The sequence below is a fragment of the Ovis canadensis genome, chromosome 9 (genome assembly GCF_042477335.2).
Source record: "Ovis canadensis isolate MfBH-ARS-UI-01 breed Bighorn chromosome 9, ARS-UI_OviCan_v2, whole genome shotgun sequence".
Classification (NCBI taxonomy): Eukaryota; Metazoa; Chordata; class Mammalia; order Artiodactyla; family Bovidae; genus Ovis; species Ovis canadensis.
Window position 1 is genome coordinate 103,792,011 of NC_091253.1, and position 16,721 is coordinate 103,808,731.

At 42.6% G+C, this 16,721-nt stretch overlaps 1 protein-coding gene and 1 non-coding gene across 2 annotated transcripts in view; both read right to left on the reverse strand.

Annotated features, from left to right (window-relative positions):
- CHMP4C (charged multivesicular body protein 4C) overlaps positions 1 to 16,721 on the reverse strand; it is a 32,337-nt gene that overhangs the window by 7,454 nt on the left and 8,162 nt on the right. Inside the window, exon 2 of the mRNA XM_069600720.1 lies at positions 2,169 to 2,346. Coding sequence (XP_069456821.1) covers positions 2,169 to 2,346 — 178 coding nt within the window. The remainder of the gene's footprint in view (positions 1 to 2,168; positions 2,347 to 16,721) is intronic.
- On the reverse strand, positions 2,922 to 3,065 carry LOC138446344 (U4 spliceosomal RNA). Its single transcript, XR_011259282.1, has one exon. It is a non-coding gene; the product is annotated as a U4 spliceosomal RNA (small nuclear RNA).

Genomic DNA, 16,721 nt, shown 5'->3' on the forward strand with positions numbered 1-16,721 from the left:
TTCTGGTTGACAAACCCTTATCAGAAAAAAGGCTGTAAAATGTTAATTGGCCCTTTTTGGCCAGAAGATGATGTAAATCACCTAAGACTTGTGTATACAATTAGGTATGCAGAGAGAAAAGCCTGGTTTTGATAAGAGTCTGGACTGCTAACGCTGCATAATTTTGTATTACCCATTGATCTCTATGTACAATCAGAAAAAAGGTATAAAAGGCCTTTCTAGACAATAGGGGCCGGAGCCAGTCACTGGACTGGTTTCCCCTGTGTGTGTGTCTCTCTCTCCTTTTCTCCCTTTCCCCCGTGTCTCCTCTTTACTTTAATTTCAGGCTGACTTCCCATCTGAAGCACTGAGGCTCGCCAAGTCTACTTACTTGCCCTGGCTGTTAAGACCCGCGCAAAAGGGAGCCTAAGGCGAGGCACCCTTAGATATTCAAGCGAGTGCCAGTGGCCCAACGTAGATGGTGCAAATTCCTTGTCTGGAATTGGTCTTCCGCATAATCCAAGTTATTCAGCCCTCTTTCCCCACTTAATTTTCCTACTACACTATTGTTTCCTAATCTAATCTTATATCAATCAATGAATAAGCTTTCCCCGCCAACGCCGTCCACCCTTCGAATTCCCTGGATCCACCAGGGCTGGACCCCAGCAGAGAACTTTGGCATCTTGCTGCGCCGTGCTGTGCGGTGCTAAGGTGCTCAGGCGTGTCTGCCTCTTTGCGACCCCATGGGCCACAGCCCGCCAGGCTCCTCTGTCCCCGGACTCTCTGGGCAGGACACCGGCGGGGGCCGTGGATCCTCCTCCAGCCACCCTCTGCCCACCCCTTATTTCCAGTTCCTATATTCTTAACAAAGATAGTAGGATCGTGTATTTGAAACTCATATGTGAAATGTACAGCTAAAATGTGGGCCCAGCAGTAAATTCTTCCCAAAAGGGACACCCAGGGAGGATGAGGCTGAGCTGCCTGGGAGAAGGGCTATGATTCTGGAACACAGTTAGCACCTAACTCACAGCAACGACAGCGGGTGGTGACTCTGAGAGTGAATCTAACGATCCCTCAGAAGCTGTCAAAATGACGCTGATGGTCCACTGGTTATCAGGTCAGGAAAATGTCAGCAAAGCCGCCTTCACTGACCGCGGGCTCTCTTCCCCCCGTCTCCCATCCACGGAACCTTCTCCATGGGTCCCTCAGACACTTGTTGCCCTTGTACCCCTTTGGCCCAAACTTCCCCATCATATTTAAGCTCAGGAAAGGATTAGATTCTCTGTGCAAATAAAAAGCAAACAGTCACGAGCCCCACTACCGCTATGAATACTGACGACTGAGTGCTTACTTTACCCCAGGAACTCCTGACGGCAGTGTATCTAGTTTCTCATTGACTGTCACAAGAACCACATGAGGTAAGTATGATTATTATCTTCAACTTACAGCCAAGGAAACTGAATCAGGAAGAGACAAAGTATTGTCCAAGGACAGTCAGCCAGGATCTGGGATTACAATCCAGAAAACCTGCCCCAAATCCACATTTTTATCTATTATATTGTATGCCAATGGTTCTCGAACACTGGTTAATATCAGAGTCACCCGGAGAACTTGGTTGAAAACAAAAAGGCCCAGTCCCAAGCTTTCTCAAAGGGGTGTGGGCATCTCGGTTCTCTTTAGTAGTGATTTCTGAGTCCGCCCAAAGTTTGACCTTGGGAGGGGAAGTTCCCCTGGAGAAGGAAATGGCAACCCACTCCAGTACTCTTGCCTGGAAAATTTCAGGGATGGAGGAGCCTGGTAGGCTACAGTCTTTGGGGTCGCAAAGAGTCAGGCATGACTGAGCAGCTTCACTTCTGCAAAGTTTGACAGCCACTATTGTACAGTTCTAATATCCTCAAGGATGTTACCACTTAAGCCTTTTTGAAACTAGAGGATGAAAATATTTGCAGGTGGAGTATCAGAGAACAGTGAGGCCTGGAAAACATTAAAGGCAAGGTGAATGCCTTTTATTTTCTCATGATCTTTTCTTCTTCTGCTAATAGATTAAAACTTCTGCTCTTTCTCTGTGGAAGCATTCCATTCCAACATGTCAAAGAGTCTCAGATGAGTAAGCCCATCCCTGCCCAAGCCATCAGAGTTCCAAAGCTCTGAGGGAACGTGAGACTCAGAGGGAGATGGTGGTCACTCACATGTTCTCATGAACGGCTTTCATAGCTTTTGCTGCAAGGCCCATGTTCTTTAACACCTCCGTGTTGGTATATGAGTTTTCCAAGGCTTCTCTCTGGAACTCAATGGTGGAAAGTGTGCCATCAATCTGAGTGAGCTGCTTCTCAAGCCTCTTCTTCCTCTTCAGAGCCTGTAATGCAGCTAAATAAGGGAGAAGCCACATTTATAAGGAGCTTTACGTAAGCTCTTTACTCAAGAGACATTTACTCAGCATTAACCATGGAGACCCAGGTTCGATCCCTGGGTGGGGAAGATCCCCTGGAGAAGAGAATGGCAACCGGCTCCAGTGTTCTTGCCTGAAGAATCCCATGGACAGAGGAGCCTGGGGGGCTAGAGTCCATGATGATGCAGAGAGTCAGACACAACCGAGCTCCAGATGAGTGAGTGAGTGAACCATGGACTCGGCACTGTAGAAACCCACAAGCTCAGTTCAGTTCAGTTCAGCCGCTCAGTCATGTCTGACTCTTTGCGACCCCATGAATCGCAGCACGCCCACAAAGAGGACTTCAGATAAAGCTGAGGAATGTACAGGCAGCATCTGTCCTTGCGATTGCTTGCAAAAACTATCACTCCCTAAAACATGTTGTTATTCTCCCAAAAATCTGCCAGGTGTCAGAGGATGAAAAGTCAGAGTACCATATTCTATAATATATACCACAGAAACATTTCTGTTAATGTTGGATTTTAGAAAAAGACTAGGTAAAAATAGAAGCACATATTGCATAATATGAAAATAAAGCCTAAGAGAAAGAAAGAGCCTGAAGGGCTATCTATCTTAGCCCTATATTCTTATTTCAGTTAGCAATAATCACGCCTCGAATAAACATCACTGGCTATGATACTGCCACTCTTGCAAAGTTATTCTTATTTCAAAGACAAGTTAGTGAGATCCAGAAAAGTTATATGAGTTGCCTGAATTTAATAACAGTCCAAAACCTAGCAAGCCAACCATGTCTTGATCTGAAGTGACTATGAGACAGTCAGTAAGGTTGCATCTAATCCTAAATGTCATGAAATCAACAGTCATACTCGAGGATTAGACGGCATACTGCTGACAGAAAAGACAGTTGCCTTCAGAAAAATGACATCCAAATTCCCTCCCATCAGCACTCAGCAAAATCTTAACACGCATCTTTCAGAAATCACAAAGCTAATGAGTCCATTTGACTAGAGCACCTTGGAAGGCACCCTGAGAAACAGGCCTTAAAATGAGAGTTTTGAAAAGGCATTTAGTGAAAGTGCAGGAAAGAGCAGCGGAAGAACGCTAACATGAAGATGATCAAACGGAGCTGACAACAGAGCTCAAACAGCTTTATGGTTTCAGAGCAGCACGTGTGATTGCAACAGAGATTCCTGAGAGAACGCTCTTCTCTGTTGTGAACCATTTCTTCTTGCACTTCCAACAGATTTAGTATATTTATTCCAATGCTTTTTGTTTGGTGCACAAAGACTCCTAGCCATTATACTTTCCTGTTGGATTTTTATTAGTGATCAATAAATAAATATTTCTTTGTTGCTTAATCACTAATTCGTGTCCAACTCTTTTGTGACCCCATGGACTGTGGCTAACCAGGCTCCTCTGTCCACGAGATTTCCCAGGCAAGAATCCTAGAGTGGGCTGCCATATTACTTGCTGTCCATTTAATCCTTTTTACCTTAAATTCCATTTTGTTTTATATTAACACTTAATATAAAATTAATACTTATATACTATATATTAGCATTAAGGAAAATTAATATTTCAACTTTCTTTTTGTTGAAATTTACCTGTAATACTTCTGTGTGGACCTCAATTTCAAAATTTTTTCTAATTTTTTTGTATGCCTATAACAGGTAGGATATATTTCAATGTTTAATATGTATGATTATTTTTAACCATTCGGATAGTCTCCAACTTTTAAGGTAAGTTTTTAAGTTATTTTTATTTATTGTAATAACTGATATTTGTCCAAAATGGTCTTTTTGCCATCATTTTTTGTGTTTTCTGTTTGTTATGCTTTTTATTTTCTTTTTGCTTTCTTGTCTATATATAATTTTCCTTTGTTCATTTTATCCCCCTTTAATTGTAGGATAGTTATACATACTAAATTTATTCTCCGATTGGATACTCTTGTATTTAAATAATATGCTTAAAATCAAACTTTTTTCTATACATGTTGAAAAATAATCAGTATCTATAAAACGAATTGTTCCTAAACAAGATTGTCTTAACACCCCAAAGCCCCAAGTGTTTCATTGAAATAATCTTACTTTTATTAGTTCCAGATGACTACCAGTTTTTAAAATTATTCTTTCAATTTTTTAAGGAAATATTTCTTAACAACTACATTAAGCTTCATAGACACAATTTCAACAGTTATTTACACTAAACTGAGAGTGTCTTCTGGCTTGTTTTCTTACTACTGCTTCTTGTATCCTATAATATCATGAACCCAAGAGAAGAGAGATAATGTAGAGAATAAAATATGTTAAGTAAAATCTGTTAAAAACAAAACTTACATTAGTGTCTACAGGGGGATCAAGAGGCTATTGTGTTATAAGACAAGAATGGGCTGTCTTAAAAATGAGCAACTAGAAAACAAGAAACAGTTCTTAGAAATTAAAAACATAACTAAAACATAAATTTAAATGTTTAAAAAGTAGAATAATAAATACAGCAGATGACTAAATTAGTGATCTGGAATATAAAGTTAGAGAATTCTCCCAGAACAGAGAACAAAAAGACAGATAATTAATTCAATAAATTAGAGGACAGAACCAAGGAATCCAACATCCATCTTACGGGAAGTTCAAAAGAGAGAGAATGTTTCAGGGGAAGTGTGCATACTAATATAAAAATAAGCAGCAGTTTCAGTAGAAAATAGGCAGAAATAATGGAGGGGAAGACGCAATAAAGAAATCACAGAATGTGCTGGAACCTTCTGCACACCCAACGCTTAGGACTCAGCCTGCCACTGCAGCGGCCCCCGGTTTGGTCCCAGGTTGGGGAACTAAGACCCTGGGAGCCATGTCCTGTGGCCACTAACGATGTGATGAAAAAGAAATTAAAGAGTACAGTTTCCCCAAGACGAAGGAAGATGATTCTTCAGAATAAAAATACTCACTGGACACGTAGATGGAAAAACAAAAAATAAAAGGCACATACCTAGACCTCCATCGTGAAATTTCATTTCTCCAAGGTAAAAAAAAAGAGAGAGAGAAAGAATCTTAAATGTTTCCAGAGAGGAATCAAGCGAAACAATTATTGACAAACGGATGAGACTGATACCATCAGTAAACTTAAGACATGTTGGCTCTCCAACAGCAGCAGCATAGCGTCTTGCAACTTTGGCAACGTGTTGAAGCTAGAATTCTGTAAAAATCCAAGCAATTATTTAAGTTTGAAACAAATGAAGTCAACTTGAGACACATAGGTATTTAGAGAATTTATATTTATGTACCCTTTCTGAAAAAGAATTAAGTTTTACTCCAGTAAAACTAAAAAAAAAAAGTCTTAGGACAATCTAGATACCGGAAGCAACATTAAGGAAATAAGCCAGCAGACACCGTGGTTTGACGGAAATAGCTGCTGCGATCATAGTCACAGAGGTGTGATTCTCCCCCAGGCCTCCCCATGGAACTGGGCAGGGCGTGCCAACGGGCAGGCCTGCTTTCGGGCGGGGGAGGAAGCAGGCAGGCCGGGCGCTCCTGCAGTCGCCAAGGACGCTGTAGGTGCGGACATTCTTCCGCTTCCCTCGCGGTGGTAACTCTTCCTCCCCGTCCCTTCCGCCTGTGGGGAAGGTCCAGGGTCATCTCGCCTCCTCCCTGGGGGCAACACTGCAGTTTCCGGGATCGCAGGAACAGCACTTACTCCTAACTTTAAGAACAGTTTGTATGTATTTATTTAATCTGTCCTTTAGGAAGGAAACTTGAAAAAAGAGGCCTCTGGCCCAAGGGCCTTCCTACAAAATCACACAGCGCCGCTCTGCGGGGAGGCTCAGCTCGGTGGACGAGCAGGGCCGTGCAATCCGCCCGAGGGCCACGACTGCGCTGCGCGCCTCACACGGGACTGCAATTCTGTGTTAACAAAATCTATCCGACCCCGTCTCCCCAACACTGAGCGTAAGCCCCCTGTGGAAAGATACAGTATTTTATTCACCTGTTTCCCCAGCACCCGACCCAGCTCAGGGCACACAGCCAAACAAAACACAAAACAAAAGCCAACTTTTATGGAGCATTTGAAGTGAAGACAGCATATTCAAAAGCAGAGACATTACTTTGCCAACAAAGGTCCGTCTAGTCAAGGCTATGGTTTTTCCTGTGGTCATGTACGGATGTGAGAGTTGGACTATAAAGAAAGCTGAACGCGGAAGAACTGATGCTTTTGAACTGTGGTGTTGAAGACTCTTGAGAGTCCCTTGGACTGCAAGGAGATCCACCCAGTCCATTCTGAAGGAGATCAGCCCTGGGATTTCTTTGGAAGGAATGATGCTAAAGCTGAAGCTCCAGTACTTTGGCCACCTCATGCGAAGAGTTGGCTCATTGGAAAAGACTGATGCTGGGAGGGATTGGGGGCAGGAGGAGAAGGGGACGACCGAGGATGAGATGGCTGGATGGCATCACGGACTCGATGGACGTGAGTCTGAGTGAACTCTGGGAGATGGTGATGGACAGGGAGGCCTGGCGTGCTGCGATTCATGGGGTCGCAAAGAGTCGGACACGACTGAGGGACTGAACTGAACTGAAGTGAGAGTCGCTCAGTCGTATCCGACTCTTTGCAACACTGTGGACCGTACACTCCATGGAATTCTCCAGACCAGAATACTGGTGTGGGTAGCCTATCCTTCGCCAGGGGGTCTTCCTGACCCAGGGATCAAACCCAGGTCTCCTGCATTGCTGGCAGATTCTGCACCAGCTGAGCCCCCGTTTGTTACACACCAAACTGGTGTGAAGTGCTTCGCGTGCCTCATGTGACATGGTTAGCTCTCACAAAAACTGCGAGAGTAAACACAGTCATTGATCCATTTCACAGAAGACACGATGAATGAATGTTAAGAGAGTAAATCTGATGATTCTGTGCACCGTGACAGCACAGTATAGTGGAAAGAGTATGACCTTCAAAGCCGGAGGCTGAATTTTTCTTCCGTGACTTAACAGACATATATTCTTGAATAAGTTAGTTCCCTTCTCTGAGTTTCAGTCTGCTGTGCTGGAAAAGGAAGACAGAATCCCCCAGAGGCTGGGCGACTATTCTAAGAATTAGTGATCATTTGTGGAGACTGCCTTAGACTGAGCAACTAAATATTATTACTAATAACAGTGATTTATATGATTCCTTACTTAATGAGACTGTATATCTTATCTCTTTTTTGTTTCTTTTTTTATTGAAGTATGGACAGAGGAGCCTGGTGGGATACAGTGCTTAGGGTAGCGAAGAGTCTGGCATGACTTAGGGACTAAACAAAATAGTTGATTTACAATGTTGCATGAACTCCTGCTGGATAGCAAAGGGACTCAGGTACACCCTTACCCATTCTTTTTTATACTCTTTTCCATTATGATTTCCCTCGAGGTGTTGAGTATAGTCCCTGTACTGTACAGCAGGACCATGCTGTTTATCCGTCCTATATTACAGTTTGCATCCGCTAATCTGAAACTCTCAGGCCATGGATATCTTGTTTCTGAGACCCTCTGGGCAACAAGTTACCTGTTTTTTCATCATAGTTCACCATAACAGGAATATACTATTACAAAACAGCTCCACATTTCAGTGGTACAGTACAAAATACTACAACACAGCAGAGTATCCTAAGAAGTTAAACTCTAAATACACATCTCCACCCAACAGAGCCAGAAGTGCAATGTCAACGGCCGTCTCCTCCCTGCCTTGCCAAGCAGGCTCAGTGTTTATTCTCTTTCGGAACCACTAACCCCAAGACATTTTATTTTGAGAACTTTACAAAACTTTTTCATTTAAAAATATGCCACGTTTCCTAGTAAGAATTAATTTTAGATTACTTTCTATAAATTGAGAAATAGAATTTGGTATAAAAGACGGGGCTTTGGGGTCACTGCTGCTGCTGCTAAGTCGCGTCAGCCGTGTCTGACTCTGTGCAACCCCATAGATGGCAGCCCACCAGGCTCCTCTGTCCCTGGGATTCTCCAGGCAAGAGTACTGGAGTGGGTTGCCATTGCCTTCTCCTTGGGGTCACTAGATCGACATTTTAATCCTACCTATACCAATTAAAACCTGTGTGTAATACCCTTAGTATGTGACCTTAATTATCCTTAAATGATGCTTCCTCACTTGAACAATAACTGTTGTTTTTCTTTAGTTGCTAAGTCACATTAACTCTTTTGCAACCCCATGGACTGTAGCCTGCCTGACTCCTCTGTCCATGGGATTCTCCAGGCAAAAATACTGCAGTGGGTTGCCACTCCCTTCTCCAGGAGATCTTTCAGACTCAGGGATCAAACCCACATCTCCTGCACTGGCAGTCAGATTCTTCACCACTAAGCCACCTAGGAAGCCCCCACAAACCACAATAACAACACACGGAGGATGCAAACAGGCCGCTGCACTCTGGGGTCAGGTTGCCTCCTTTCAAATCTAGCCTCCACCCACCCCCTGCGGCGTGGCCTTACAAAGTTGCTTATGGGAAAACGGGAATAAAACTCACATTGTTGTTGAAGATTAAAATGAATAAGGTACGTAAAGTACTTAGACTGGCACCTGCTGAGTGATTAATACATATCAGAAACCTGCATCATTATCACCACCTCCTTCACAAGATGTCAGACCACATGGTGGAAGCCACATGCTGTCATGCATGCCCAACCTTGCCAATATTTTTAAATTAATAATAATAAGTTTGGGTTTGGACATAGTTTTGAATGTTTGTGTTCACATATGGGTTTGGTTCTTCAAAATAATTGGGAGAAATTTGAAATTCACCAGTATGTGAGGTCTCAACTTCCACTATAATCCACATACTGCAAGCTACACAGTGGCCTGAATCAAAATCCTAAATTCTGAAAGCCGGCAGGTAATGAAGGTAAGTGACTGAGAAAGAGGTCAACGGGAAAAGCTTTCTTCATTTGCTCACCTTTGAGAAAGAGAGTGCAGTGTTTCACTATTATCACAATTAAAGTGCAAGAGTGACAATAAACAGCAGTGGACGCTGGCTCCAGCATCAGGGGGCCAGCAGGAACAAGTGGGGCCTCTGGCCACCAGGAGAGGTCGAGCCCGACCCGTGGAGGCAACACGGCTGGGCTCCCACCCACCGCTGCCATGAAGCTGCACACCCAGCATGCTCAAAACAAGCCAGACATCTGGGTTTGCATCCCAAATCCTTCAAATTTAAAACCTAAGCTACATTTTCAAAAAAACCTTGTGTGAGCCAAATTGATGAGGTGTGCATGGCTGGACCTGGCCCCAGGACAATGGGCACTCCTTGTAGCTTCTATCTGGCACAGTAAGCTAAGACACCCAGACAAGAGGCTTCTGTTTCAAAGAGCCAAGAGGTGTACATGTCAGGAGTCTCTCTGTGAACTGTTTCTCATGAAATGATGATACCACGGGCCAACCATAAATTGGACAAGCTTTAACTTGTTTCCTAATAACCAATCTAGGAAAGAAACAGCTGTATTTTTTTTCCAAAGATGTGCAACAACTGTAGCAATTGAAGCATGCCTCCGGATTTCGCAAAGAAGGACACTTTCAGAATCCTGTCATTTAACCTGTGTAAAATGCGCAGCTCAATCTTCCAAGCTCCTACATGTGGTTTTCGGCAGCTGATGAAACCTGGGGAACACTGCTTTGAAAACAAAGGCATCTGCTGTACTCTGTTGAGAGGGGAAAGCTTGCAGGGGTTTTGTCTCCTTCCGTAACAGTGACGTTCCCTCAGCGATGGAGCTGCAGGACAATGTGCTGTGTGTGCTCTGCCGAGGGATCAGGAAGAGCCCTCCACTGTACAGTGCACTGAGCATTTGAGACCAAAATGTAAGAATCACTCACTTGAACCAAAACTCAACTAGCCCTATGCGACTTCATCACATTGCCAGAGGAGGAAGGCTTTCAGTCACCCACTAAAAAAATACCTTCAAACAGCAGAAAAGAGCTGCAGTTTCATTGCTCAGATAAGGTAAGGTACAGGGCATCCCAGTTAGAAAGGTCAATTTGTTCTTTGCTCATTCAAGGCATATAAACGTGTCCATTGTTCATCCATCAGGTGGCAAAAAAGAAAAAACCTTTTCGGAACCATCATACGCAGGGACTATAGACAAAACTGTTTCTGAAATATGCAACTGTGTTATGACAGCTCCTCTCTCTCCCAGGAATGGATGATTTCTGGAGAAGGCCTAAAAAGACGAAGCCTGGAAGATTTAATCCTAGACAGCGCTTAATTGACGTATGCCACACATAATTGCTTATGGTTCTCTTTTGTTTTTAACTGAGAAGTCTCATAATCATGTTGTTTTATATGAGAAACTTTAACGCAAGTCCTGTGACTCATATAAAACTCACTTGATTCATTACCCAGTACCTTCAATTTATGGCTCCTTGTTACTGTTCTCAAAAAACACAATCTGAGTAAGCACCACCACACTCATTCCATAAATGGAATACAAACAAAATGTGTCTCAAAAAGTCACAGGTTAGATGGAAAACAGCCAGTGAAATATTAGAGAATTCTAACACTTATTTACTTGTCCAGGGCCAGGCCTTAATGAATTCTCCCTGGCCTTCTTCATTAAAATATATATATATATATTTAATATATATATTCCTCATCTGTTCATTTTCAGACACTCCACAAATATGCACTGAAGTATCACCACATGCCCATCATTGTGTTAGGCCCCTGCAGGGACGAAGAAGGCTATGATCTCAGAGGAAGCAAAAGATAAAAATGGGCGTTCATTCACTTATCCATCATTCAGCAACAGTACCATCTTACAGAACTGTCCCCATGGATACTAGTGTGTGTAAGGTACCTCCTTCACTTCCCTGGTGGTTCAGATGGTTAGCAGTCTGCCTGCAATGCAGGAGACGAGGGTTCAATCCCTGGCTCAGGAAGATCCCCGGAGAAGGAAATGGCAGCCCACTCGAGTATTCCTGCCTGGAGAATCCCATGGACAGAGGAGCCTGGCCGGCTGCAGTCCATGGGGTCGCAAAGAGTCGGACACGACTAAGCGAGCAACACACTCCCTTCAAGCAGCAGAGGCGGCACAGAGGAAAAGAATGAGCCAAGTACGAGGCCCAGAAGGTACACGGGGGAGCGCATCGACTCTCCGGGGGGTGAGGGACACATTCACCGGGGAGCGCACCGACTGTCCGGAGGGCGAGGGAGGCCCTCACGGGGGAGGTGACGCAGATGAAGCCAGGGTCAGGGTGACTGTCTACACGGATTCTCAAACACACAGCCTGGTGAGGACCGTGAGTGAGGAAAGGTATTACACAAGGGCCCCCCACCCTCTTCCCTATTGCAAGTCGCCTAAATGAGGCAAAGTTTCTGGCTGAGATACATTAGACACCAGAGCAAATCACGCCAGCTTGCCACACTAGCTGAAACTTATAAGCAGGATCCCATGTTCGGAGGTCTCACCAATATTAAATGTCACGAAAAAAGGATGAATAGCAAGCTAAAAGGAGACTAGACCACAGAAATGATGCAGCGGATTATACAGCAGCAAAGCAGACGCCCTAGAAAACAGTGGAAAGAAATGAGACTGGACAAAGTAAGAAAGAGGCATTCTGAGGAAAGGGCATTTGGAAGAGGGACTTACTAAGCAGCTAGTAAGGTTGGGCTGGATTTTGCATAAAAAGAAAGAGAAGAGTATTGATTAATATTGTACGGTGTGAAAGGTTACAGTGAGATGTCCTCACCCATCTGCAGAAAGACAGAAAGAGACAAGGGAAGCTGTTTCCCAATAGAAATGTCCATCTCGTCATCCTAGAAAGCTCAGACTCGCTTTCGGAGATGAGCAGGTGCTTACTGTCGGGATGTCACCAAGAGATCATCAGAGGAGATAAATCTGAGAGGAGAAGGTCATGACCTCAAAGTGCCATCAGGCTTGAGTTGACGAAAAAGGAAGAAAGGCTTGCATAAAAGACTCATTTTAAATATCCACTGAAATTCCTTTTTTTTTTAAATAATTAATTGCTTCCAAGGTCAATTTCCAGGCAAGTAAATTAACTTGATATTAGAACATGATACCGAACTACTCATTAAGGTCTACTTGATATTCTTTGTAAAAACCCAATTAAGTGACCAGGCTGAATATATAATCAATTGAATGGATGTTTTCTTCTTGCTACTAGTATTACTGGTAACCTTACACACTGGTAACCTTGTGGGCCTGCTATTGCCGAGAATACAGGGAGAAAAGTATAAACCTGAAACCGGCAAATACTGAGCAGAAAAACTCAGAAACAGCTGATTATGCTTCATTCCACGGGGTAGACACAGGCACCTAGGATGTAATTTTGTGTGGTGTGCTACGTTTGTGTACGTCTGCATAAACGAATACATGTACGTGTGTACATCTGTGTGCACGGGCATACATGTATGTGCATGTGTGTGCATGTGCCTATCTGCGTGTGTATATACGTGTGTGTGTGACGTGCCTCTTTTATACTTGTAACCATTCCTTGTTCACATGATGTACCAGTATTTGCAACTACTGTCGCTGTGCCTTGTAGGTGCTCCTGACAAGCAGCAAACTTTATCCCTAGAGTCCCCTTCAGCTCCCACTGCCTGTGACTCTATGATTTTTCCCCAGGGATCCTGTGATCAGCAAATCTGGAGCACTCCATAGCGCCTGTCCCCAAAGCAAGCTATCACTATCAGTACCTTTAATTCTTAAAAGACACATTTAACTTGACATTGGTGGTGAATGATAAGCACTATTCTTTAGCTTTTCAAATGTGAGAGGAAAACACTCAGCAAATATAGTTCACACAAATAAAGCAGTCCAATTGCTCAAAAAATGATAAAACATAGGTTCTTGGGTATATGATCTTTGAACTACATATCAATATAAACTGGCTTAACATAATCGTAATTTTTTTTCTTTCTGCAGTTAACACAGTAGAAGTTCTGAGTTAGGATAATATCTTTATTCAAACTCCAAGGTTATATTGACTTTCACTTTACATGAACAAAATAGATGGAAAGAACTGGTAATGTAAATAGCTCTGCTCACTAAGGAAGGCTGTTGAACAAAGTTCCTGCTACAGCAAAAAAGGCACACCCACTATGACGAGCAGCATGCCGCACTATGTGAGAGAAGCAGACAGATTCGCTTGAAGCTCACGTTCAAACAGAGAATGAAATATCCAAAGTGCTTGCCAAATGTTTGGCCACACAGTTGTCTCTTTTATGCGTAACCAAATATAAAAGTGTAAACTTCATTCATTTAAACTAGATGGTTGTAAATTTTAATTTGCAAATAAAGAACTTCTAATGCAGGGATTCCCAACTTTTAGCAGAGAATAACCCACTTTTCTTTTCCTATACTTCTAAAGTCGCCATTCCTGCTTATTGCTGTCGGAGAGCTTGTTTGGTCTTAGGGTAGCCATTACACCGTCGGTATTTCAGTCACTAGACTGCTGGATTCAGAAGAGCTGACGGAGGCTGCACAGAGCAGATGGCAGGTGGGGCTTTAGCTTTTCCCCATCCTCTCGCTGGAAATACCCACAAGGGAGAACTATTTGAGACAAAGGCTTAGCTTGGACTGAGAAAGCCTCTGGTCCAGGTTTAAGAGTTCTTACTGCTTTAAAGTATAACCATATAAACTTCGGACCAAGTCCTAGATATTTCCAGTGAGTCTGGAAAAGACTCTGATGCTGGGAAAGACTGAGGGCAGGAGGAGAAGGGGCTCATGGAGGATCAAATGGTTGGATGGTACCACCAACTCAATAGACATGAGTCTGAGCAAACTCCAGGAGATAGTGAAGGACAGAGAAGCCTGATGTGCTGTAGTTCATGGGGTCACAAAGAGTTGCCTACGACTTAGCAATGGAACAACAACAATTCCCCATTAGCACCATTTCTTTAAGGTAAGTAATTAAAATCTCTGGTACAAGAAAGTTAGTTACTCAGGAAATGGTTTACTATTTGCTTTATATTTGTTCCATACTCTTGGGTTTGTTTTTTTCTTTTGGTTCCTTCACCTTCTGCAAATTTTTGAGCCAATTGTGTATGTTAGAACTTCTATCAAATAATAGAAAAAGTAGGAGAGGTGGGAGGGGGGCTCAGGATTGGGAACTCATGTACACCCGTGGCAGATTCATGTCAATGTATGGCAAAACCAATACAGTATTGTAAAGTAAAATAAATTAAATATAATAATTAAAAAAAAAGAAAAAGTAGGAGAAACTAAAATTACCAGTATATACTAGAAGTTTTGACTACAGGTTGCTAAAGCAGAGGACTGAGAGTGTGACTTTAAAAGATAAACCCTCAATATTATCTATATATTTTAAGCATTGGTGATCATTTTGTCTCTTAAAAGCACAAATAAATTCATGTGTACTTAAACATATAACAAAAATTGAATACCAAATTGGATTAATTATGTCCTTTCCAAACCAGAGCCCCAAAGCAAGGCATCATAAACTTTAAAACTTAGAATTGGAGCTCTTGTCTTATAGCTCATGTTTTGAGTTGTGTTTTATTCTGTTATCTTGAAAATAAAATCTGATCTGAAATAAGTAGTCCTAAATGCTGAGAAACATACTAATAATACTAAGCACCCCTGAGGGCAAGCTCAGAGGTCTCCTCCTGCCATAGTTTCTTAAAGCTACAACAGGTCATGGGATTTTGGCATAATCATGGTATCAGTAGTAACTTTTCTATCTTATTCTATTTTATTGTGGCTGATTCAATAAACTGTAAGATAGCATAAATTATGGAAAATTATATTTTTGCTGAATGGAAATATTTCCTAAAATAAGGTGCTCTTTATTTTCAGCTTTGTGGAATTTAGATGAAGAATAATAACAAATAAATGCTCCTATATTTATAATATTGCTTCAGATTCATGAAGGAAAAAGTTAACTGTATATATAAAATGTTATATAATACAAAAAATAGTAGCAATTAGCTTCATATAAGGAACTATAATACATCAGCAAACTGTCAAAATTTGTGCCACAGGTACTTGAAAGAATGATTCTAGAACAGAAGCACTATATACTCCAGTTTCCGAGGAAGTAGAAAAGAAGCCAGTGGTAACTAGAGGTCAATTCAAGTTCACAAAGATGAAAAATGAGTTCAAAAACTAATCTCTAGGCTTCTTTTCTCTGGGTTACTGAAAGCTGACCCTAAGAAAAAGTATGGGCCACCCACTGGCTTTCTAGCCTTAAATATATCAAAATCGCCCAGAAAGCTAGGAGTACAACTCATCCCAGACCTCAGCATCTCCTGCTGGGGCAGCTTAAAAGCTCTCCAGGTGAACCTGATGAAGCTCACACACTGTTTATTCATAAGCTGGCATTTGTGAACCAGAGGCGTGTGAATATAGTTTGGTTTTAGGAAGATAATTCACAAGGTATGCGAGGCATTGGTAGGGAAAAGAGAAAAAAATAAGAGGAGTAAGACACATGGGCCAGAGATAGAGGTCAGGCGTATTCACAGCCGGATGAGTAACTGAACTCACTGAGTGCCGAGCTGTCAAACTGGTAATCTTGCCTTAGCTGAATCTCACATGCAACAGTGTTGCTCCACGCAGACAGGATCCTGGACTGACGCCTCTAGAAGCATCCACCAGGCTCTATCCTTGTGCGTGTGTGCGCAGTCCCTTCAGTCGTGTCTGTCTCTTTGCGACCCCATGGACTGCAGCCCGCCAGGCTCCTCTGTCCATGGGATTTTTCAGGCAAGAACACTGGAGGGCGTTGCCATTTCCTCCTCCAGAGGATCTTTCAGACCCAGGGATCTAATCTCTTGCGGCTCCTGAATTGGCAGGCGATTCTTTACCACTAGCACCACGTGGGAAGTTTTATTTGGTATATTTTAACAAATACTTTGACAACAACAACAACAAAAGGAAGCTGATTCAACTAAAAGAAATTGCTCATACATTGTTTTTGTCATTCAGTTGCCCAGTCGTGTCCAACTCTTTGTAGCCCTGTGGACTGCAGCACGACAGGCCTCTCTGTCCCTCACCATCTCCCAAAGTTTGCCCAAGTTCAAGTCCATTGCATCAGTGATGCCACCCAGCCGTCTCATCCTCTGACTCCCTCTTCTCCTTCTGCCCTCAATCTTTCCCAGCATCAGGGACTTTTCCAATAGTGATCACATCAGATGATCAAAATACTGGAGTTTCAGCTTCAGCATCAGTCCTTCCAACGAGTATTCAGAGTTGTTTTCCCTTAAGATTGACTGGTTTGTCAATACGTCTTACGTCTCATACATAAGACAATGAAATTACAATTTAAAAATCTTAATTTTAAGACGAGTGAAAATAAGATGATATTGAATAGACATAAACATAAAACATGGAATGCAAGCTTAACATATTGATTTGAATAA